Genomic DNA, 25,011 nt, shown 5'->3' on the forward strand with positions numbered 1-25,011 from the left:
AGATCACTCGTTCTTTTGAAGGTTTGATATCTTGAATTTCTGAAGGATCAGCCAATTATATATAACGATTTCATCTGAATCCATTGCATTGGCCTATCAAGCTGATTGACTCGACAGACCAGCCAGTACGACCTTAGATATATTCCAACATATATTGAATTGTACAGGAACCCTACAAGATTTCCAATTCAGCCATCTGAATTAGCTCCTTAGCCATCTTCCAGGTTTAGGCTTTGACACTCTAAAACAAGAACACAGAAGGAATAAAAAAAAAAAATGTCACAATACGTTGGGTAAAACACATTGGATCAAATCTGTGTTCCCTGACTGATATCCATGTACTCAGGGTCGGACTGTAGTCTCAGGACCCGTAATCCTTGTTTGCCCCTCCCCCCCCCACACACACACTATATCATATAGTTCAGGGCTTTCATGTATATGTGAGAGAGATGCTGGAGATGCCTAATTGTGGACTCCCCAGAGCCAGATCCTGCCCTCACATCCCAGGGGCCCCACAGTACTTTAGCCTGACTCCTCACCCACAGCCATGAGCTTAATGCCAAGGGCCCATTAGGGCCAACAGTGCATCCAGCAGCACTCACAGCTCACAACTCGAGTTTCCCCTGTAGCTTTTCTTTAGGAGCGGGGCATGCATTAAATGGGCATGGTTAGAAGAGTTACCACCGCTTTAACGGGGGAGGAGGAACTGAAGTGTGGAAGCTCTCTGTGCCCAACTCCTCATGAAGGGATGGGGATGACAGTAAATGCTCACTACCAGAAAATGGCAGCTTGCTCTAGGCCAGTGATCCCCAACCAGTAACTCTCCAACCCCTTGGGTGTTGCTCCCAGTGGCCTCAAAGCAGGTGCTTATTTTTGAATTCCAGGCTTGGAGGCAAGTTTTGGTTGTCTAAAACCAGCTGTACTGCCAAACAGAGCCACAATGTAGGTTGACAATCCACATAGGGGCTACCAAATGGCCAATCACAGCACTTATTTGGCACCCCAAGAAAATTTGTCATGCTTATGTTGCTCCCCAATAGTGATGGGCGAATTTATTCGCCAGGCGCGAATTCGCGGCGAATTTGCGCGTTTCGCCGCCAGCGAATAAATTCGCGAATCGCCCGCGAAAATTCGCGTCAAAAAATTCGCCGGCGTCAAAATATTTTTTTCGAAAAACGGACGCCGGCGCCAAAAACGGGCGCCGGCGTCGGAAAAACGGGCGCCGGCGTCAAAAACGGGCGCCGGCGTCAAAAACGAGACGCCGGCGCCGTTTCGCGAATTTTTCGCCGTTTCGCGAATTTCGCGCGAAATTCGCGAATTTTTCGGCGAAGCGAAACGGCGCAAATTCGCCCATCACTACTCCCCAACTCCTTTTTCTGCTGAATATTGCTCATGGGTTCAAAAGGTTGGGGATCCCTGCTCTAGGCTTTCATACTCAGTGCCAGGACCCAGGTTGATTCTTAAATTGACAGCTACCAACTTTCTGGTTACGGGTCCAGGTTCACGCCACAATAGCCGGGGCCCACCGGGATTTTTCCCAGTGTCCCACCTGCCCAGTCCGATCCTGCATGTACTACAGATATATATTGGTTTGGGGAATCAGGTGTATTTTAAATTTCAGCTGAGAAATGTACCAGAGTAAGTGAAGACGAGCACCAGCTCAGCATGAATGATTGGAATGATAGAACCTCCCATATTGTGTGTGGCCTCCCTCTTTGCTCTCCGTTTTGCTTTGTATGTTCAATATATACGCCCATTTATTGTGGAATATGTTGACACTTTATAATAATAATAATATCTTCTCAGCAGGCTTTTCGTGATGTGAACATTTTCATTGGTAGAACTTTGCGTAGAAAGTGACTTTCATTGACTATTCCTGCCCAAGTCTATGAGACACCAGAAACTTTAAAATATTTGGAAAATCTGGGGGAAGCTGTGTTTATTATGGATTTAATTAGTATTAATGATGTTACTCCTTCCTGTCTTCCTGTATGAATCTGGAGTAGTCTTTTTAAAGGGTAAATTCTATTGAATATGGATTGGGATTTTGGAAGATCAGTAACTGATGGTGTAGTTTGCGCCGAGTAACCCATGACAACCAATAAAAATTTTTAACTGGTGACTAGTAAATGATACCTGCTGATTGGTTGCTCTGGGTTACTTACCCTGGGCACACTTAGTGCATTTTATTACATAAACCCATATGAGTATTTATAAACAACCAAGATATAAGTGCAAAAGTACAAGAAATGGGTGCAATCCACCATGTTTTTTGCAGCCTGCCCTGCACTATAAAACCCCACACCAGGTCCCTGTACTCCATATACTGCATTCTGCCCATGAATACAACACTCTCTGCATTCACCAACACTGCATTTATGAGGGGTGAGGCACACAGACTTGATATTTAATAAAGGAATAGAGAAGGATATTAAACACAACCTGAGCTGCTGGATTTCAAACATGGAGGGCAATGAGTATTATCTTGCTTGGTGTTACCACTGTCTGTAAGAAAAGGAAACATCAGTTATTGGATTAGTAACCTCAATGTAGGATAAAAGCATATCTAAGGGCAGAGACACAAGCCAATATTTAGGGAGATTTTGTCGCCTGCCTCACTAGGAAACTTCGGGCGACTTCAGAAAACGAATCGATCTGAGTGCCGGCGGGAAGGCTTTTCAGGGAGGTTAGTCGCCCGAAGAAGAGGCGATTTGTTGCCAGGGGAGAAAATTTCCCAGAAACTTCACGGGTGTCTCTTCCCTTAAAGCTGTATCATTGCCAAACTATATCAGAGCTAAATATAGGATTGTGGCCCTTTGGGTGCTTTATAAAAGTCAGGGGGTATATTGTGAATGAATTCTGACAAGATTCCTATAACTGATAAGTACAAGTCAGTGTCACTTTAAGTTAATGCCCTCTGTACATTATTAACCTTCATACAGATGCAGCCACTTTGGTTTGCCTGTTTGACACAGAATAACTAAACACAGATATCCCACTTATCCCATTTAACACAGAAAATTGTGTCACAGCATCCCATCTAATTAAACCATTCCCCATTGTGAACAATGGTGCTTTGGTATGCTAATAAAAAGGTTAAATGCATTAAATGAGTTAAGATAACTTTAGATAACACAGTTTCTTTAATTAACCCTGAGTCATGACGCATTTAACTCACAAATCCAAGTGGCTTCATCTGTATTTATTTCTGCTATTCCTTATCTAAACTATAAACTTATATGACATCAATAAAGATGCAACAAGGAGGGGGCAAATCATTTGAATATTGGTGAAATTGAACCCTCTTTCACTACTTAAAGGATAAGTAAACCTTTAATATAAGTGAATGAAAAATTGATGAGAGTGCTATTCTAAGTACTTTTGTAATGTACATTCATTATTTATTCTTTTTTCATTCCAAGATATTAAGGGATATATGTACTGTTAATATGAATGAATTTTGTTACAACAGCGCCACCTGCTGGTCAGTTTCCCACCAGTCTGACCACCAAGTAGTCAAGGAAGTTGTCAGGAGAAAGAAAGAGACTGATGTTCTTCTGCTTAGGAAAATAATTAGAAATCTTTCTCAAGTATTTCCTAAGCAGAAGAACATCAGAGCAGCCTCTTTCTTTCTCCTGACAACTTCCTTGACTACTTGCTGGTCAGACTGGTGGGAAACTGACCAGCAGGTGGCGCTGTTGTAACAAAATTCATTCATATTAACAGTACATGTATCCCTTAATATCTTGGAATGAAAAAATAATAAATAATGAATGTACATAACAAAAGTGCACTCAATTAGCCCCCTCATCAATTTTACATTCACTTATTCTAAAGGTTTACTTATCCTTTAAAGCACAAGGAAGCTTCAACAACAATGTTTATCATGGTCCTTGATCATGTATTTATGTCTTTTTGTTATCCGGAAACCCATTATCCAAAAAGCTCTGATTTGCTGGAAGGCCACCTCCCGTAGATTCCATTTTAATCAAATAAATGAACATTTTTAAAATGATTTCTGTACCATCCCCAGAACACTGGTTTCTATAGAGCAGACCCTGGTTGGATAACCAACTGTGATGCAGTAGTATTGAAAATAATACCTTTTTTCTTTCTACATATAAATACTCCAAGGACAACGAGGACAACAACAGCCGTCGCAAAAGAAATGATGGTATAAAGGTTCTCCCTGGGTTCTGTTCATTGGGGAAAAAAAATACAGAAAATGGAATAGTGGAATATACTGTAATCAGTTATATGGTCTCTAAATAAATTATGGGACTCATTTACTAATTCTAGGCAAGGTGCAAATGTGCAAAGCAACTCGTCCCTCTACTAACTGAACTGTGCACGATCCAGAGCAGCATATTATATGCAGGGTCAGATTGGGCCGGCGGGACACCACATTAAAACCCAGTAGGCCCCAGCCCTCACGGACCCACTGACCCAGACCCGTACCTGTATATAGCCCATGCTTCCGCCACTATCCGGGACGGCGGGACAGGCTGGCAAAATTGGGACTGTCCCGCGTGATGCGGGACAGTTGGGAGGTAACTTATGTGCACAGTCCCAGGGGGGGGCACTGCCCCCTCTTGCCCCCCTCTGTGGACGCCCATGCTTCCTCCTGATCCTACCCCCCTCCAGCCCCAATCGCGGGCGCAACTAAAGGACAGGTACATGAAGGGGACCAGAGGGGGTTTTTGACTGAGACAGGGGGACTGTAGGAGGCAGCGCCGTTTCTGGGGAAGGAGCCGCCTGAGGCCGCCCCCCCGCACCGACTTAGGGGAGGCAGGAACACGATTGCAGAGAGCGCAATTGCGCTCTCTCGCAATAGCACAGCCGAATTTCCGTTTAAAAACCGGAAATTCGGCTCTTAAAGGTGCAGGAGTGGCTTTTTGCCGCCCCTGGAATCCCCTCTGGTGCTGCTGCCTGAGGTGAGCGGCTCAGCTAGCCTCATTGGCGGAGCGCCCCTGGTAGGGGGGTTGATGCAGATGAAGGGGGGCTTGGAGGAGGGTGGGGGCCCCTGTGCACTTGGGACCTGCCAGTCTGACACTAAGTATATGGGTTGGGCATGGGCATCCTCTGGCCTGTCCTACTGTACTTTGTGCATCATACAGACACTCCAGGCAGGAGTGCCAGGGGGCGCTAGGTGTAAAGGAGCCCTATACACTATTTAGCTTTCTGCATTACCCCCAAAAGACTAAGGGACTTTCTTCCAAACTCAAAACCCATGGGATTAGATCTATATCTCCATCCAATAGCTTGGATATCAAAAATCCCAGAGACTCTGACCAAAAGTAACCACAATCACATATTTTCGGTTTAACATCATAGTCCCCTCTTACACCCATCAGCCTAAAGACACTCACCAAAGGGAACAACGAGTGGATTCTCCAAACTGCTGTGATCCACATGGCAGGAGTAAGTGGCGCCATCCCCTGGCGTTACCCGTACACTGACTCTGATCTGATAGGTGCCATCAGGGTTTGGCAGGACATGTTTGAGTTCTTCTGGGGGAACCTCCTCAGTTCCATTCTTTATCACCTTCACATGCACTTTTTTGGGGTGGAATCCATAAACAAGGCAGCATAGTAGTTTGCCCCTGTCTGATATTGAGACTGAAATCTTCACTTTGGGGGGAACTGATAAGAAAGGGTGGAAGATTCTGTCACACAATAATACAGTAATAGGTGGTTGGCTTTGCAATGTGAAAATTAAGATGATAAATAGCTTTAAATAGGAGGGTAGCCCCAAAAATTTTTTTGATCTTTTTCAGCCTATCACCCATAAAAAAAGAAAAAACGCCAGCGTCAGTGAATTTGCGAAGTTACGTCCGTTGCTCAAATTCGCCAGGCGTAAGGGTGCGAAGTAACACTAGCGAATTTACGCCAGTGTCCGTTAGTGAATCGGCGAATTAACGAAAATACGCTATGCTAGAGAATTAACGCTAGCGTTAGGTGCTTCGTCCTTCAGTGAATTTGCCCCCAGGAGTCTGAAGAAAATTCTATATTTTTGATGAAATGGTTCATTTCTCTTTTTTAGTAATGGCAGCTACTAGGAAGGCCATATTTTTGGATTTTTGGATTAAGGATACTGCTCCAATTGTAAATTTTGTTCTTAAATATCTCCATAGCCTTTGCTTACAAGATGCTATTAGAAATAAATTAGGAGACCATTCTTCAAGAATCTATTCAAAATAAAGTGGTCAATTTTGTTTAGAAAAATCATGAACAACAAAAAGGCAATTTATTTATAAGTTTACGGAGAAAATCTTTTGCTACCTATTTTGAACTTGACTGTACATCTTGGCAAATATTGTTTGAAACGTTGCTGCTGGATTATTAAAAATTCAATAAAGAGAATTTGAAAAAAAAATACAAAATGCTGATTGGTCTCACCTTTCCTCTCCAACACTGTTGATATATATGAGAGGTACAACTGCAGGTGTTTAATACAGACGTTTTCCAGGTAAAACTTATTTGCTTTGACTCCGGCCAGATACTGGTTCCAACTTGGTATCAAATGTGCAGCCTCTGGTGTTATCGGCACAAATGTCTCTCGCTCTTTATCGAATGCTATAACCTCCTTCCCATTGAATAAAAATGCGTGATATCCGAGAAATGTGCCGTCATCTCGCAGCTCACATATATACTTCCTCTGGTACACATGAACATGGTGGTGTCCTACAATTAAATATACAACTGAAACACTATGGTCTAGACCAGTGATCCCCAACCAGTAGCTTGTGAGGAACATATTGCTCTCCAACCTCTTGGATGTTGCTCCCAGTGGCCTCAAAGCAGGAGCTTATTTTTGAATTTGAGGCTTGGAGACAAGTTTTGGTTGTATAAAAACAAGGTGCACTGCCAAACAGAGCCTCAATGTAGGTTGACAGTCCATATAAGGGCTACTAAATGGCCAATCACAGCCCTTATTTGGCACCCCAAGAACATTTTTCATGTATGTGTTGCTCCCCAACTTCTTTTACTTCTGAATGTTGCTCACAGGTTCAAAAGATTGGGGATCCCTGGTCTAGACAATAATCTGAATAGTGAAGGTTTAGTGGGAAGAAGATGAAACAAAAAAAGACAAACTGGATCTGGGACAGAGACAAGGGAAAGAAGAGGAAGGGTTACTGCCTTCTCTGCTCTCATTCCCCTACAGAAATAGGGATTGGTAACACTAGATAGGTACCTAATATATAGAGACAAGAGGAAAGTGTTGGAAGGGTTACTGTCTGCTCTCTCTCATTTCCCTACAGAAATAGGGATTGGTAGCACTAGATAGGTACCTAATATATAGAGACAAGAGGAAAGTGTTGGAAGGGTTACTGTCTGCTCTCTCTCATTTCCCTACAGAAATAGGGATTGGTAGTACTAGATAGGTACCTAATATATAGAGAAAAGAGGAAAATGTTGGAAGGGTTACTGTCTGCTCTCTCTCATTTCCCTACAGAAATAGGGATTGGTAACACTAGATAGGTACCTAATATGTAGAGACAAGAGGAAAGTGTTGGAAGGGTTACTGTCTGCTCTCTCTCATTTCCCTACAGAAATAGGGATTGGTAGCACTAGATAGGTACCTAATATATAGAGACAAGAGGAAGTGTTGGAAGGGTTACTGTCTGCTCTCTCTCATTTCCCTACAGAAATAGGGATTGGTAGCACTAGATAGGTACCTAATATATAGAGACAAGAGGAAAGTGTTGGAAGGGTTACTGTCTGCTCTCTCTCATTTCCCTACAGAAATAGGGATTGGTAACACTAGATAGGTACCTAATATATAGAGACAAGAGGAAAGTGTTGGAAGGGTTACTGTCTGCTCTCTCTTATTTCCCTACAGAAAAAGGGATTGGTAACACTAGATAGGTACCTAATATATAGAGACAAGAGGAAAGTGTTGGAAGGGTTACTGCCTGCTCTCTCTCATTTCCCTACAGAAATAGGGATTGGTAACACTAGATAGGTACCTAATATATAGAGACAAGAGGAAAGTGTTGGAAGGGTTACTGCCTGCTCTCTCTCATTTCCCTACAGAAATAGGGATTGGTAGTACTAGATAGGTACCTAATATATAGAGACAAGAGGAAAGTGTTGGAAGGCTTACTGTCTGCTCTCTCTCATTTCCCTACAGAAATAGGGATTGGTAGTACTAGATAGGTACCTAATATATAGAGACAAGAGGAAAGTGTTGGAAGGGTTACTGTCTGCTCTCTCTCATTTCCCTACAGAAATAGGGATTGGTAGTACTAGATAGGTACCTAATATATAGAGAAAAGAGGAAAATGTTGGAAGGGTTACTGTCTGCTCTCTCTCATTTCCCTACAGAAATAGGGATTGGTAGCACTAGATAGGTACCTAATATATAGAGACAAGAGGAAAGTGTTGGAAGGCTTACTGTCTGCTCTCTCTCATTTCCCTACAGAAATAGGGATTGGTAGTAGGGATGTAGCGAACGTCGGAAAAAAAGTTCGCGAACATATTCGCGAACTTGCGCAAAAATGCGAGCGGTTCGCGAACGGTTCGCGAACCCCATAGACTTCAATGGGAAGGCGAACTTTAACATCTAGAAAAGACATTTCTGGCCAGAAAAATGATTTTAAAGTTGTTTAAAGGGTGCAACGACCTGGACAGTGGCATGCCAGAGGGGGATCAAGGGCAAAAATGTATCTGAAAAATCTGCCTGTGTGTGCTTGGAAGAGATAGTGTAGGGGGAGAGCTGTTAGTGATTTCAGGGACAGATGATAGTAAGCTTGCTGGCTAGTAATCTGCTTGATACTGCTCTGTATTGGAGGGACAGAAGTCTGCAGGGATTTGAGGGACATTTTAGCTTAGGTAGCTTTGCTGGCTAGTAATCTACTGTTCTCTTTAAACAACTGCCATACGTTGACCTTGTAGGCATTGTTTGCCCAGTTTTTTTGGACGCAGCCACTGAAGCACAGTTGCCAGAAAAAAATATGCCATATAAATGCTGAAAATAGTAATTTTTCGCCATACGTTGACCTTGTAGACATTGTTTGCCCAGTTTTTTTGGACGCAGCCACTGAAGCACAGTTGCCAGAAAAATTATGCCATATAAATGCTGAAAATATAAATTTTTTTGGTTGCAGCCACTGAAGCACAGAGGCCAGAAAAATTATGCCATATAAATGCAGAAAATATGCATTTTTTGGTCGCAGCCACTGAAGCACAGTTGACAGAAAAATTATGCCATATAAATGCTGAAAATATAAATTTTTTGGTTGCAGCCACTGAAGCACAGAGGCCAGAAAAATTATGCCATATAAATGCAGAAAATATGCATTTTTTTGGTCGCAGCCACTGAAGCACAGTTGACAGAAAAATTATGCCATATAAATGCTGAAAATATAAATTTTTTTGGTTGCAGCCACTGAAGCACAGAGGCCAGAAAAATTATGCCATATAAATGCAGAAAATATGCATTTTTTTGGTCGCAGCCACTGAAGCACAGTTGCCAGAAAAAATATGCCATATAAATGCTGAAAATAGTCATTTTTTGCCATATACGTTGAGTCAACGTATGGCAAAAAATTACTATTTTCAGCATTTATATGGCATATTTTTTCTGGCCTCTGTGCTTCAGTGGCTGCGGCCAAAAAAACTGGGCAAACAATGCCTACAAGGTCAACGTCGTTGACCTTGTAGGCATTGTTTGCCCAGTTTTTTTGGCCGCAGCCACTGAAGCACAGAGGCCAGAAAAAATATGCCATATAAATGCTGAAAATAGTAATTTTTTTGGTCGCAGCCACTGAAGCACAGTTGCCAGAAAAATTATGCCATATAAATGCTGAAAATATAAATTTTTTTGGTTGCAGCCACTGAAGCACAGAGGCCAGAAAAATTATGCCATATAAATGCTGAAAATATAAATTTTTTTGGTTGCAGCCACTGAAGCACAGAGGCCAGAAAAATTATGCCATATAAATGCAGAAAATATGCATTTTTTGGTCGCAGCCACTGAAGCACAGTTGACAGAAAAATTATGCCATATAAATGCAGAAAATATGCATTTTTTTGGACGCAGCCACTGAAGCACAGTTGCCAGAAAAAATATGCCATATAAATGCTGAAAATAGTCATTTTTTGCCATACGTTGACCTTGTAGACATTGTTTGCCCAGTTTTTTTGGTTGCAGCCACTGAAGCACAGAGGCCAGAAAAAATTAAACCAGTAGGGTTTGCACCCTAGTTTGTAACGGTGGCGGAGGGAGGAGGAGGACGCTAAAGGACAGCTGTGTGTGGAGTCATGAGGCTTGAAGAGAAGGACAGCTGCATAGAAGTCAGAACAAGTCTTCCGGCGTGCAGTAACCCTCCGAGATCCACCCCTCATTCATTTTAATAAAGGTCAGGTAATCGACACTTTTGTGACCTAGGCGAGTTCTCTTCTCAGTTACAATCCCTCCTGCTGCACTGAAGGTCCTTTCTGAGAGCACACTTGAGGCTGGGCAAGACAAGAGGTTCATGGCAAATTGTGACAGCTCTGGCCACAGATCAAGCCTGCGCACCCAGTAGTCCAGGGGTTCATCGCTCCTCAGAGTGTCGATATCTGCAGTTAATGCCAGGTAGTCCGCTACCTGCCGGTCGAGGCGTTCTTTGAGGGTGGATCCAGAAGGGTTGTGGCGCTGCCTTGGACAGAAAAACATTTGCATGTCTGACGTTACAGACTGGCCAAAGGGCTTTGTCCTTGCAGGTGTGCTCGTGGCAGGATTACTGGCACCTCTGCCCCTGGAATGTTGATGAGTTCCTGAAGTGACATCACCCTTAAAAGCATTGTACAACATGTTTTGCAGGCTGGTTTGTAAATGCCGCATCTTTTCGGACTTGTGGTATGTTGGTAACATTTCTGACACTTTATGCTTGTACCGAGGGTCTAGTAGCGTTGCGACCCAGTACAGGTCCTTCTCCTTAAGCCTCTTGATACGGGGGTCCTTCAACAGGCATGACAGCATGAAAGACCCCATTCTCACAAGGTTGGATGCAGAGCTATCCATCTCCGCTTCCTCATTATCAAGGACTGTATCATCCACGGTCTCCTCCCCCCAGCCACGTACAAGACCAGGGGTCCCCAAAAGGTCACCACTAGCCCCCTGGGAAGCCTGCTCCTGTTGGTCCTCCTCCTCCTCCTCCACAAAGCCACCTTCCTCCTCTGACTCCACTTCTGGCACCTCTCCCTGCGTTGCAGCAGGTGCCTGGGTTCGTTCTGGTGATTCCGACCAGAAATCGTGCGCTTCCAGCTCCTCGTCACGCTGGTCTACAGCCTCATCTGTCACTCGTCGCACGGCACGCTCCAGGAAGAAAGCGAAGGGTATTAGGTCGCTGATGGTGCCTTCGGTGCGACTGACCATATTTGTCACCTCTTCAAAAGGTCGCATGAGCCTGCAGGCATCGCGCATAAGCACCCAGTAACGGGGGAAAAAAATCCCCAGCTGTGCAGATCCAGTCCTACCACCCAGTTCAAAAAGGTACTCGTTGACGGCCCTTTGTTGTTGCAGCAGACGTTCCAACATAAGGAGCGTTGAATTCCAGCGAGTCTGGCTGTCAGAAATCAAACGCCTGACTGGCATGTTGTAGCGCTGCTGAATGTCAGCAAGGCGTGCCATGGCTGTGTAGGAACGTCTGAAATGGGCCGACACCTTTCTGGACTGGGTGAGAACGTCCTGGAATCCTGGGTACTTGGAGACAAAACGTTGGACTATTAAATTTAACACATGTGCCATGCAGGGCACATGTGGTTAAATTGCCTAGTCTCAACGCTGCCAACAGATTGCTTCCATTGTCACACACCACTTTTCCGATCTGCAGTTGGTGTGGGGTCAGCCACCGATCGGCCTGTGACTGCAGAGATGACAGGAGTACAGATCCGGTATGGTTTTTGCTTTCCAGGCACGTCATCCCCAAGACGGCGTGACAACGGCGTACCTGGCACGTCGAATAGCCTAGGGGGAGCTGGGGGTGCACAGGTGTGGAGGAGGAGAAGGAGGACCCAGCAGCAGAGTAAGAAGAAGAAGAAGACGAGGTAGAGAGCGATGGAGGAGTAGAGGTGGTGGCAGAACCGCGTGCAATCCGTGGCGGTGACACCAACTCCACTGTTGTTGTTGAGCTACCCATTCCCTGCTTCCCAGCCATTACCAAGTTCACCCAGTGGGCAGTGTAGGTGACATACCTGCCCTGACCATGCTTGGAGGACCATGCGTCAGTAGTCATATGGACCTTTGGCCCAACACTAAGTGACAGAGATGCGGTAACTTGGCTCTGCACATGTTGGTACAGGTGTGGTATTCCCTTTTTAGAAAAAAAATTGCGGCTGGGTACCTTCCACTGCGGTGTCCCAATTGCTACAAATTTGCGGAAGGCCTCAGAGTCCACCAGCTGGTATGGTAAAAGCTGGCGGGCTAAGAGTGCAGACAAGCCAGCTGTCAGACGCCGGGCAAGGGGGTGACAGTCAGACATTGGCTTCTTACGCTCAAACATGGCCTTCACAGAAACTTGGCTGGTGGCAGATCACTGGGAATGGGAACAGGTGGTCAAGGTGGAAGGCGGAGTGGAGGGTGGTTCAGACGGGTCAAGGAGAGCAGAGGTAGAGCAGTAAGATGCTGGACCAGAAGGAGTGTGGCTTTTAGTTTGCCTGTTGCCTTTGAGGTGTTGCTCCCAAAGTGCTTTGTGCTTGCCGCTCATGTGCCTTCGCATAGAAGTTGTACCTATGTGGCTGTTGGGCTTACCAAGGCTCAGTTTCTGACTGCACTCATTGCAAATTACAATGCTTTTGTCAGAGGCACACACATTAAAAAAATCCCACACTGCTGACTTTTTGGAAGTGTGCGATCTGGCGGTAACAGTAGAAGTTGGCGGAGTTGGCGGTATTGGCGGCAATGGCGGGTGCGTTGGCCGGCTGAACACAGGTGCCGATACATGTTGTTGCCCTACTGATCCCTGCGGGCTGTCCTCCCTGCTTCTTCTAAGTCTTATTCTCCTACTGCCTCTCTGACTCTCCGTCTCTCCATCTGAACTACCCTCCTCTTGCTCTCTTCTACTAGGCACCCACAAAACATCAATCTCCTCATCATCATTCTCCTCAGATGCATCAATTTCTTCTGACACATCACAGAAGGAAGCAGCAGCGGGGACCTCCTCCTCATCACTCATTATGTCCATCTCTATCGTGTTCTCTGCCAGAATTAAATCTGGTGTAAGGTCCTCATCTCCTTCATCTTCTTCTGGCAATAATGGTTGCGCATTACTCAGTTCAAGAAACTCATGGGAAAATAACTCCTCTGACCCCAGTGAAGAAGGGGCACCGGTGGTGGAGGAAGTGTTAGGTGGGGTGGCCATAGCAGTGGAGGATGAGGAGGATGTTGTGGTAAAGTTAGAAACGGTAGAGGATGGGGTGTGCTGTGTAAGCCAGTCAACTACCTCTTCAGCATTTTGGGAGTTCAGGGTCATTGGCTTTTTAAAACTGGGCAATTTGCTAGGGCCACAGGATTGCATAGCAGCACGGCCCCTAGCACGGCCTCTGCGTGGCGGCCTGCCTTTGCCTGGCATTATTTTTAAAAAAACAACAACAACAACAAAAACTCAGTTGGTTTTTCTGGAAACGATAATACACACAGCTAGATGGCGGGTTGAAGAAAACAGTGTGCAAATAATGCCTACAAGGTCAACGTATACACTACTACAGCGGTGGATACGGATTACGTAAAATATATTATGGCTGCTTGAAAAAAGTCACTCCGGTGTTTTTCTGGAGACGGTAATATTATGGATATTTAGACAGAATGTGAACAAGGTCACACAGCTAGATGGCGGGTTGAAGAAAACAGTGTGCAAATAATGCCTACAAGGTCAACGTATACACTACTACAGCGGTGGATACGGATTACGTAAAATATATGAATGCTGCTTGAAAAAAAGTAACTCAAGTGGTTTTTCTAGAGACGATAATATTATGGATATTTAGACAGAATGTGAACAAGGTCACACAGCTAGATGGCGGGTTGAAGAAAACAGTGTGCAAATAATGCCTACAAGGTCAACGTATACACTACTACAGCGGTGGATACGGATTACGTAAAATATATGAATGCTGCTTGAAAAAAAGTAACTCAAGTGGTTTTCTAGAGACGGTAATATTATGGATATTTAGACAGAATGTGAACAATGTCACACAGCTAGATGGCGGGTTGAAGAAAACAGTGTGCAAATAATGCCTACAAGGTCAACGTATACACTACTACAGCGGTGGATACGGATTACGTAAAATATATTATGGCTGCTTGAAAAAAGTCACTCCGGTGTTTTTTCTGGAGACGGTAATATTATGGATATTTAGACAGAATGTGAACAAGGTCACACAGCTAGATGGCGGGTTGAAGAAAACAGTGTGCAAATAATGCCTACAAGGTCAACGTATACACTACTACAGCGGTGGATACGGATTACGTAAAATATATTATGGCTGCTTGAAAAAAGTCACTCCGGTGTTTTTTCTGGAGACGGTAATATTATGGATATTTAGACAGAATGTGAACAAGGTCACACAGCTAGATGGCGGGTTGAAGAAAACAGTGTGCAAATAATGCCTACAAGGTCAACGTATACACTACTACAGCGGTGGATACGGATTACGTAAAATATATGAATGCTGCTTGAAAAAAAGTAACTCAAGTGGTTTTTCTAGAGACGATAATATTATGGATATTTAGACAGAATGTGAACAAGGTCACACAGCTAGATGGCGGGTTGAAGAAAACAGTGTGCAAATAATGCCTACAAGGTCAACGTATACACTACTACAGCGGTGGATACGGATTACGTAAAATATATGAATGCTGCTTGAAAAAAAGTAACTCAAGTGGTTTTTCTAGAGACGATAATATTATGGATATTTAGACAGAATGTGAACAAGGTCACACAGCTAGATGGCGGGTTGAAGAAAACAGTGTGCAAATAATGCCTACAAGGTCAACGTATACACTACTACAGCGGTGGATACGGATTACGTAAAATATATGAATGCTGCTTGAAAAAAAGTAACTCAAGTGGTTTTTCTAGAGACGGTAATATTATGGATATTTAGACAGAATGTGAACAATGTCACACAGCTAGATGGCGGGTTGAAGAAAACAGTGTGCAAATAATGCCTACAAGGTCAACATATACACTACTACAGCGGTGGATACGGATTACGTAAAATATATTATGGCTGCTTGAAAAAAGTCACTCCGGTGTTTTTTCTGGAGACGGTAATATTATGGATATTTAGACAGAATGTGAACAAGGTCACACAGCTAGATGGCGGGTTGAAGAAAACAGTGTGCAAATAATGCCTACAGGGCAAATAATGCCTAAAAGGTCAACTTATACACTACTACAGCGGTAGTAAAATAAAAAAAAGTAAAATAAAAAAAAAATGAATATTAAAAAAAAAAATTAAAGTTGGTGCTGCTGAACTACTAGGAGCAGCAGATTAGCACACCAGTCCCACTCCCCAACACTGCTAGACTAATAGCACTGGGCTCTTATAGTAGTAGTAGTAGTAGTAGTAAAACAACAAAAAAATAAATAAAAGCAGTCCTTACAAGGACTACTGTTATTGCAGCAGTCAGCAGATGAGATCAGAAGCAGGACAGCTGCCCACTGCAGCTACATACAGAGCACTGCAGTAGAAGGTAGATTACTAGCCAGCAAAGCTACCTAAGCTTAAATGTCCCTCAAACCCCTGCAGACTTCTGTCCCTCCAATAACAGAGCAGTATCAAAACGATTACTAGCCAGCAAACTTTCAACTGTCCCTGAAATCACTAACAGGCAGCAGCTCTCTCCCTACACTATCTCTTCAGCACACACAGGCAGAGTGAAAAAACGCTGCAGGGCTTCGGTTTTTATAGGGAAGGGGAGTGGTCCAGGGGAGAGCTTCCTGATTGGCTGCCATGTACCTGCTGGTCTGGGGTGAGAGGGCAAAAAAAGCGCCAACAATGGCGAACCCAAAATGGCGAACGTCGCGCGACGTTCGCGAACTTCCGGCGAGCGCGAACACCCGATGTTCGCGCGAACAAGTTCGCCGGCGAACAGTTCGCGACATCTCTAATTGGTAGTCACTGACGGATGGCGTTTGAATGACCAAGAGGATGTAATGGTAGCCTACTGCGAACTGGTAGAAGAAGTCGTCAGAAGATGTAACTGACCAAAAGGTGTTTAACAAAAACGGGTCGGCCCAAAAAAACCATCTACTCCTTAAGCACATAAGGTGCGTACCATTTATTAAAGGGAGATATGTAATAGAGACAAGAGGACTACACCAATTCAGTGCCTGCTAATGTCGTATTCCTAGCCGCGAAGGCAAATAGCATTCTTGCCTACGTAGACAACCGGAATAAAATAGTTGTGGTTCCTAAAAGGACCGCGCCACCCTCTGGATACTCACTAAGAAACGCTACGGGGACACGGACTACCTAAGATGTACTGTATCGCACTCTACGCATGAAATGAAATGAGGATTGCTTTGTAGTCTGTCAGTCCTGCTATCTCATTTTGAGAATAATAGCTCAAGCCAGCTCTCAAATAAGCAAGACAGACAAAATGAGCAGAGGGATTACTGTCTGCTTTGGGTATTGCACCACTAGATAAAGGGTAGGGAGTACCCACCAGAGTATATATTGAAGGTAGAGGGGTGGCAGAGAGATTCTGCTCGTCACCCATCGCGTACTCTAAGCACTGTCCTTGGATGCTCCGATTGGTAGTAGCTGAATAGTACGTCCGGTCCCCTCCTCATTAATCCCTCGAAATACGCTTTAATATTTAATCATACTAGAAATGGGGTCATGGTGGAAGTACGGACAGAGTTGACCTATGTATAACTAAGGGGTACTTAGGAACCAGCTGGCTGGGTAGCCAGGTACTGATCAGCACGATAGATAACCGCTAATACCATAATATATATAGACAAAGTGCAGGATCAAGTTGACCTTGCTATCTCTCTAAGTGTTGGGAAACTGGTTCCTGACTAGAAATTGCTGACTCTCCTATCAGTCTGGATAGGCAAATAGCGACTAGATAGTAGTAAGTAGGATAGGATTACAAGGCATAATGTAACTGTGCTCTCAGTGGCTTGGAGGTAAGCATAATGTCTGATTGAATAGGGTTTTACATTCTAACTGTCACTAGATACTAGGATACCTATATATGCAGAGAACCAAGGGATAAGTGATTGAGAAATAAGGGTTAGTACTGGTAACAGTGTATAGATAGGCGAAAAGAAGGCATCATCTGCCTCTACAGGCTGCAGCTTACTGGGCCAAATCAAATAAAGGGTATTAGCATAGACAATAGGTATAATAAGAGACACTAGATCATAGTGTTAGGTGAAAGTTTGTGATAGCTCTCTCTTCAACTCAACCAGTCCAGAAATAGGATTGGGGTCGTTATTGTCCAGCGATACGATATAGTAAATATTATAGAGTACAGAACTCCCAGGAAGTTCGGCTGAAAATGCTAAGCTGGGTCTTGTCTCCCTAACGCGATTCCTATGTCTTGCTGCCTTACGCTGCTTCGAAATAGTATCGACACGATTGGAAAATAGCCCGAACGATATTGGACTGGGGGGCCTGGGGCCGCACCGGCGACTGCCTGTCCAGGGGCCTCCCCAGGGCCCCCGCCGTCCCCTGGCTGCTGCACCAGCGCCGCGCTCCCCTTTGGCGTTGTCCCATGCCGGCGCGATGCGCAGACGGCACCCGTGCTGACGAGAATGCGCAGACAGCGCATCGCGCCGGCTACGTTTTTTTTTTTTTAACTATTACGATTGGGGGTCTGGCCCGGCGGGGCCCCTTGAAGGTCGGGGCCCACCGGGTTATTTTCCCGGTGTCCCGCCGGGCCAGTCCGACACTGGTAACACTAGATAGGTACCTAATATATAGAGACAAGAGGAAAGTGTTGGAAGGGTTACTGTCTGCTCTCTCTCATTTCCCTACAGAAATAGGGATTGGTAACACTAGATAGGTACCTAATATATAGAGACAAGAGGAAAGTGTTGGAAGGGTTACTGTCTGCTCTCTCTCATTTCCCTACAGAAATAGGGATTGGTAACACTAGATAGGTACCTAATATATAGAGACAAGAGGAAAGTGTTGGAAGGGTTACTGTCTGCTCTCTCTCATTTCCCTACAGAAATAGGGATTGGTAACACTAGATAGGTACCTAATATATAGAGACAAGAGGAAAGTGTTGGAAGGGTTACTGTCTGCTCTCTCTCATTTCCCTACAGAAATAGGGATTGGTAACACTAGATAGGTACCTAATATATAGAGACAAGAGGAAAGTGTTGGAAGGGTTACTGTCTGCTCTCTCTCTCATTTCCCTACAGAAATAGGGATTGGTAACACTAGATAGGTACCTAATATATAGAGACAAGAGGAAAGTGTTGGAAGGCTTACTGTCTGCTCTCTCTCATTTCCCTACAGAAATAGGGATTGGTAGTACTAGATAGGTACCTAATATATAGAGAAAAGAGGAAAATGTTGGAAGGGTTACTGTCTGCTCTCTCTCTCATTTCCCTACAGAAATAGGGATTGGTAACACTAGATAGGTACCTAATATATAGAGACAAGAGGAAAGTGTTGGAAGGGTTACTGTCTGCTCTCTCTCTCATTTCCCTACAGAAATAGGGATTGGTAACACTAGATAGGTACCTAATATATAGAGACAAGAGGAAAGTGTTGGAAGGCTTACTGTCTGCTCTCTCTCATTTCCCTACAGAAATAGGGATTGGTAACACTAGATAGGTACCTAATATATAGAGACAAGAGGAAAGTGTTGGAAGGGTTACTGTCTGCTCTCTCTCATTTCCCTACAGAAATAGGGATTGGGAGCACTAGATAGGTACCTAATATATAGAGACAGAAACAAGAGGAAAGTGTTGGAACGGTTACTGTCTTCTCTGCTCCCCTTTTGACCAACAGAAATAGGGATTGTTGGCACTAGATAGGAGTCTAATATATAGTAACAGGGTTACTGCCTGCCCTGTGCCTCTGTTCCAGCAAAATTCATACAATTCTTCTGCCATTTTCTGCAAGCACCGGTTTGTTGGTCTGAAGAAATGCTGCATTGAGGGTGAGGGAAATTAGCTAATTCTGCCATTTTTCCATGAGACCCAGTGGCTTTTAAGACAATGATCCCTATCTCACCGTGCCCTGCCGTCTTGTTTAGAAATTGCATCAGAAACGCCATCTTCGATTTTTGATATTCCTCCCATCTCTCAGCAAAGCTGGTCTGCTTCTCCAGGTGCTCAGTCAATGTACCGAGAGATGGGATCAAAGGCTCGGCGCGGCGATGGTCGCTGGTGTATCTTCCGTGCTGCAAGCCGTCCACATGGGCAGTAATTGAGAAGCGGGGAATTCCGGGGATGTGATCCGATGTCATTGTCATATAATACTCTAGAACATGTTTGCCTGGGGGAATAGAAAATACATCGGAATGAGGATTTATCTCTCCGACCTAAACCTCCACCTACTTCCCTTGTCGTCCTGTAGGGAATCCTGTCACATTTATCAAAGTCTGAATTTATCCCTTTATTTTCTGAACAATACTCTCACCAAATCCACACAGGTTTTTTCCTATTATTTATCTATACATTTTCCAGAAAATTTCCTGTGCGGGAAAAAAACCTAAAAAATCGTGAACAATGAATCGTATGATTTTTTTGGTTTTTCCACCCAAAAACTGGTTCTTAGAATTATTGCACGAAACCCATCGAAGATTAAGATATCTTCTGGACTTCTCCCACTGACTTATATGCAACCTCAGCAGGTCTGACATGCCGGATTTTCAGAATCTGACCTTTTCCATCATCTGGTTATAATAAATCCTAAAAATGTAGGGGTTTTTTTCCTACTAAAAATTTGGATTTTATGTAAAAAAACACAATTTATGACAGGATTTTGGCATTGAGACTTTAATAAATAACCCACTACGTATCCTATAGCCCATCGGGACCCAAAATCTAACCATGTCATGGCCCCATCCCTCCAATCTTTCCATGTGGTCCCCAAGCTCCACAATGATGCACTGGTGAAACATTGGGGCAAATTCACTAAGATTCGTAGTTGCGCCAGGTGTAACTTCGCCTCACTTCGCCAGGCGTAGTTTCGCCAGTGCTTTGCAAATTCACTAAAATCCGAAGTTGCACTCAGGGGTAGCGTAAGGTTGCGAAGTTGCGCTAGCGTTGATTTGCTAAGCAAAGTTACGCTATTGATGGTTAATTTGCATACTGCGCCAAATTCAAATTTCAATGGAGGAATACGTAGAATCACCACAAATGCCTGGGAAACCTTCAAAACAGCAAATAAAATGTTTATTTTGCCCTACACATGTGACCACTGTATAGTTAAGTTGCCATGAGTCAGGAAATGTAGGGGGGAAGGAGGGGAGCCCCAAAAAAATTTCGTTCTTTTTCAGCCTATCACCCATAATGTAGAAAACACGCCAGCGTTTTTTGGGACTTAGAAAAAAATTTAACTTTTTTTGAAGCAATCCCTATCTACTCTATTGCGCTTCGCCTGGTCTGAGGTGGCGAATGAAGTCTGGCGTAAAAGGTAGCGTTCAGTACACTGCGCGCGTTAGTGAATTTGCATAGTTACGTCCGTTGCGCAAATTCGCCAGGCGTAAGGGTGCGAAGTTACGCTAGTGAAGTTACGCTAGCGTCCGTTAGTAAATTTGTGAAGTAACGAAAATGGCCAACGCTAGCGAATTGACGCTAGCGTTAGTCGCTTCGTCGCATAGTGAATTTGCCCCTATGAGTTTTGTGAACATAATTCTCTTTTTACAACAATTTCACTCCATTCATCTTCCCTACTCGAAATTTCACTTTATTCCACCTTGGCGAATAAGCCCCAGTGTCTAAATTTCAGGGAAAAATAAAAAGTATATTAATGTGGCAGGAATTTTTTTTTCCATGGTTGAGTTGCATATTTTTCTAGGCACCTGCCCCTATGTGATACATGACATATATACCCCCTTTTATATTCTCATAATAGTATCCACTGTCAAGGGCAACTTAAATATTATTACATTGCAGTACAACCAGTGGATTAAATATAGAGTATAATGATGCTGTAGGTTGTATGTAGTCAACAAACATATTTGGCAAATTCCTTTGTTTTATAAAATTTACATACAAAGAGATTTCAGCAGCAGATAAAGGTTTCCAAGCTCTTACAGCCAATCACAATCATCACATGGATTTAAATATAAATACAGTTATGGCTTCCGGAAAGCCTGTCTCCCATAGACTGCATTTTATCCAAATAATGAAATATTATTTCTCTGTAATAATAAATCAGTAGCTTGTACTTGATCCAAACTAAGTTAATCCTTATTGGAAGCACAACATTTTTATTGGGTTTAATTCATGTTTAAACTATTATTTAGTGGAAGATCCAAATTAATGAAAGATCTGTTATCCAGAAAAACCCAGGTTCTGAGCATTCTGGGAAACAGGTGGGAGTCCACGGCTATTAAGAGGCAGCAGTTGATCCAGATGGAGCTTTTAGGGTGCAACATTCACACATATATATATATATACTGAGTTGTCTCTAAGAAAAAGAATGGGGAAGGAGATGAGAGATAAACACCTGGGGCACAGGGAGGGTGGGACTGGAGATCAATGACTGTAGGGGCGCCTTGGAGTGTGGGGCAGGCAAAAGGAAGGAGATGTTTTCTTTAATCTCTCTGCTCAGATCTGGGTCAGATACAGTAAATGATGGTACAGATATAAGACAGTTACTGAGCCAACTGCTGCCTGATGGTTTCTAATCGGCTTTTTCAACTTTTTGACTGGCTGATTTAGAATTTCACACGTTAATCATAGGGCTGGTTTATTTTTATAAAGGGTGAACAAAATAAAGAAAACACCTCATGAGAAAGGAAAACTGGTGTAGACTTAGAAAGATGCAGTTGAAGGATACAGTCCAATAACAAGGTACCAGAAGAACTTGGCAAGTCATGGCTTACAGGAACGGGCTGACAGTTGGGGAACCAGAGACTCAACATGGAACCAAGAACATGTGCCAGAACTATAATGCCAGTGCCATAGAACAACATTTAATTATATAAAGCTCTGGAGGTCTTTGGGGCTAATTAAATATTGTACTATGGCACTGGCATTATATTGCTTTTTTGCACCAGGATTGGCACTAGTGATCTATGGGAAATGTGATGCCCAGATACAGCTTGCCTATAACTACCACAGTATTTTGAGCATTTCGTTGACCATAGATTACTAAGGCAGATAGGGTTGTTATACACACCACTAATTTATGAATTGAACATCACTGACAACAGAACTAAACCAGCACCACTATGATCCAGTGATCCAGTTCCAAGAAAAATGATCCATTGCCCAGGTACAATGGCTGAGGCACCATTTAATGCTGTGGGTCACTATGAAATTAATTGCTCAGGTTACTGTTAGTGATGGGTTGGGGTTACTGTATATGCCGTTATACAGGGCTGCCATCAGGGGGGCACAGTTGTCCTGGGACCATGGGTTTTTGTGTCTTAGGGAGGCCCAGCTATGCTTCACTTACTTGATTAGCCGCCCCCCCCCAGTTAAGCTTTACAGGGATTGGATGGGTGAAGTAGGAACTTCCCCTCCAACCTATCCAATCCCAATGCAGCTTCACCGGGACTTAAACTTAAACGACTAATGAGGGTACAGAGAACTCAAAGAACTGAATAAGAGAAAAAATCATGCTGGAACCAGAGCTCCCGTCCTTTCTTCTAAAGCTTGCAGCAGGCTGACAACAGGGGGGGCCAGCTAATCAAGTAAGTGAAGCATGGCCGGGCCCCCCTTAAGAGCCAAACTTATGGGGGACCCTGGTAAGCAATTTTTTTTAATTTTAGGGGGCCTGGCCACCAATGTTTTTTTTTTTTTAAACTTAATGGAGGGTCCTGGCCACCATTGGCTTTTTATAACTTGCGGGAGGGAGGCCCAAGCCATCAACAATTTTTTTTTTACTTGCAGGGGGGGCCCTGATCAATGGCTTTTTATAAATTGTGGGAGGGGGGTAGGCTATCAATATTTTATGGCTTTTTATAACTTAGGGGGGTTACTTTATTAGCTCTGGTGGGCGAGCTATGGGGTGGGGCTTGGGTGGGGACCAGGGGGACCAGAAAATTTTGCCGCCTGATTTCTGAAGGCAGCTCAGCCGCTATATGATCTGCCCTTAGAGTTAAAGGTGTTCTATTGCAGCTCGCAGTGTTGGACTAGGCCAGTGGGACATCAGGAGAAAATGCAATGGGCTCCGCCGGCCAAACCTGCTTCCCATCGGAATCTGATGACGCTCCCCCAACCGCTTGAGTTGAGAAGTAAAAGGTATGCTTGGGGTTGGGGACTCCAACTATAGAGACTGGAGGAGATCATGACTAGGGTGGAGGTCCCTGAGTGGGTGCCCCTGAGGTGGCAACCCTGGTGGGCAACAGACACCCCAGTCCAATGATGGCAGCTCTACATTATACGCACACTATAACAGGGGCAATGTATGTTCAAGTATCTGTAGGCAAATTTCATAAACCTTTCTCTTCCATTGATCTGTTATACACAGCTTGCGATCTAGTGCAATTACTCACCGGCAAAGCAGCGTCAGAAAGCTGTAAAAAGCTTTAAAATAATAAATATCAAACAGGTGTTGGTGATGGGGAAAGCTGTAACTATTTTTATTGCCGGCTGCTCTCACGGCCCTTCCCACGGCCAACGAGCATCTAGATAACGTGTGCTAAAGTGCATTTATATTACATAGAGCTTTAACAGACATTTTGCAGCAGACACATAAGCAAGTTACTCTGTGCATATTCAGTGTAATAATATTTAAAAGCAAAAAAAAAAAACAATCCATTGATGAATATTTAGTGAACAATGTTCTTGAAAGGGCTGGATGTGCCATAACATATCAGGTACAGGTATGAGACCTGCTTGGGATCTTGGGCTTTCCAGATAAGGGGTCTTCCCATACCTTCAGCTAAAAAACATCATTCAAAATAAACATAGTAGGATCATTTTACCTCCAATAATAATTAATTATATCTTAGGATCATTTACAAGGTCCTGTTTTGTATTAGAGAGAAATTCAGAGCTTTCTGGGTAATGAGTTTACGGATAATGGGTTAACGGATCCCATGCCTGTACCATTTTTGGGAGACCCCATCGCACGGTCATTTAGAGCAAAACAGGAATGTACGGTAAAGTTAAGTGATTTATACAGGAGAAAGATCAGCAAATGGAAAGTTTCACACGCTGTCTTTGAGGTGTTTGTGCTGGGTCGGACACATAGTAGGGTACTTATAGGTATTAGATGTGTAGTAGAAGATGGTGTTAGTAAAGCAATAACATTTTATAGGGATTATTTGCCATGAGCTAGACACAAGTGCAGGAGCCCCAATGCATCAACCCCTTGCGACTAGACCTTTAAGTACTGCAGTTTACATACAAGGTGCAGAGTGCAAGACACACCGGATTGAGGGTTCCCTGTGCAAGTACAATGCTCTAAATGCATTGCACCCTATGGCCCCCCTGGCATGCACCTTCTCAACTATAAGCATTGGGGGTGTCCATGTGCCTCTTGTAAGCAAAGAGAAGTGCAGCCCATTCTTCACCATTCTGGGAGCATTATGGGTGCCAGATGCAATTTCTACAAAAACAAGGTGAAAGTAAACAAAAAAAAATGACTTATTTGTAAATGAGGCTGTATATCACTATTGAACAATTTGTAGCCTTTAGTTGTTTTAGCTGTTTTGTTTTTAATTTAACCAAATAAGTTTGTATTCCTGCTATTACACCTGCTAACACACAGTCCAGTAAGTCACTAGCAGCTGGTATGATAAAAGAGAGGGCGGCATCATTAACTTACCACAATAGACTGCTGAGATGCCAACACTAAAGATGAGAAACACGAACCAAGCCGTTCCCCTGCCATCCATTATACACACCAGTTACACAACCCCAGCAAA

The 25,011-nt window shown here is 43.7% G+C and overlaps 1 protein-coding gene across 1 annotated transcript; it reads right to left on the reverse strand.

The window, feature by feature from the left end:
* Nucleotides 1-25,011, reverse strand: LOC121393115 (zinc-alpha-2-glycoprotein-like). The gene is made up of 7 exons (XM_041575075.1): nucleotides 24,912-25,011; nucleotides 19,194-19,457; nucleotides 6,399-6,683; nucleotides 5,370-5,642; nucleotides 4,104-4,196; nucleotides 2,443-2,505; nucleotides 1-241 (listed from the first exon to the last, which is right to left on the reverse strand). The coding sequence occupies exons 1-7, from the start codon at nucleotides 24,979-24,981 to the stop codon at nucleotides 210-212; spliced, it is 1,080 nt and encodes a 359-aa protein (XP_041431009.1). The 5' UTR covers nucleotides 24,982-25,011; the 3' UTR covers nucleotides 1-209.

The sequence above is a fragment of the Xenopus laevis genome, chromosome 8S (genome assembly GCF_017654675.1).
Source record: "Xenopus laevis strain J_2021 chromosome 8S, Xenopus_laevis_v10.1, whole genome shotgun sequence".
NCBI lineage: Eukaryota > Metazoa > Chordata > Amphibia > Anura > Pipidae > Xenopus > Xenopus laevis.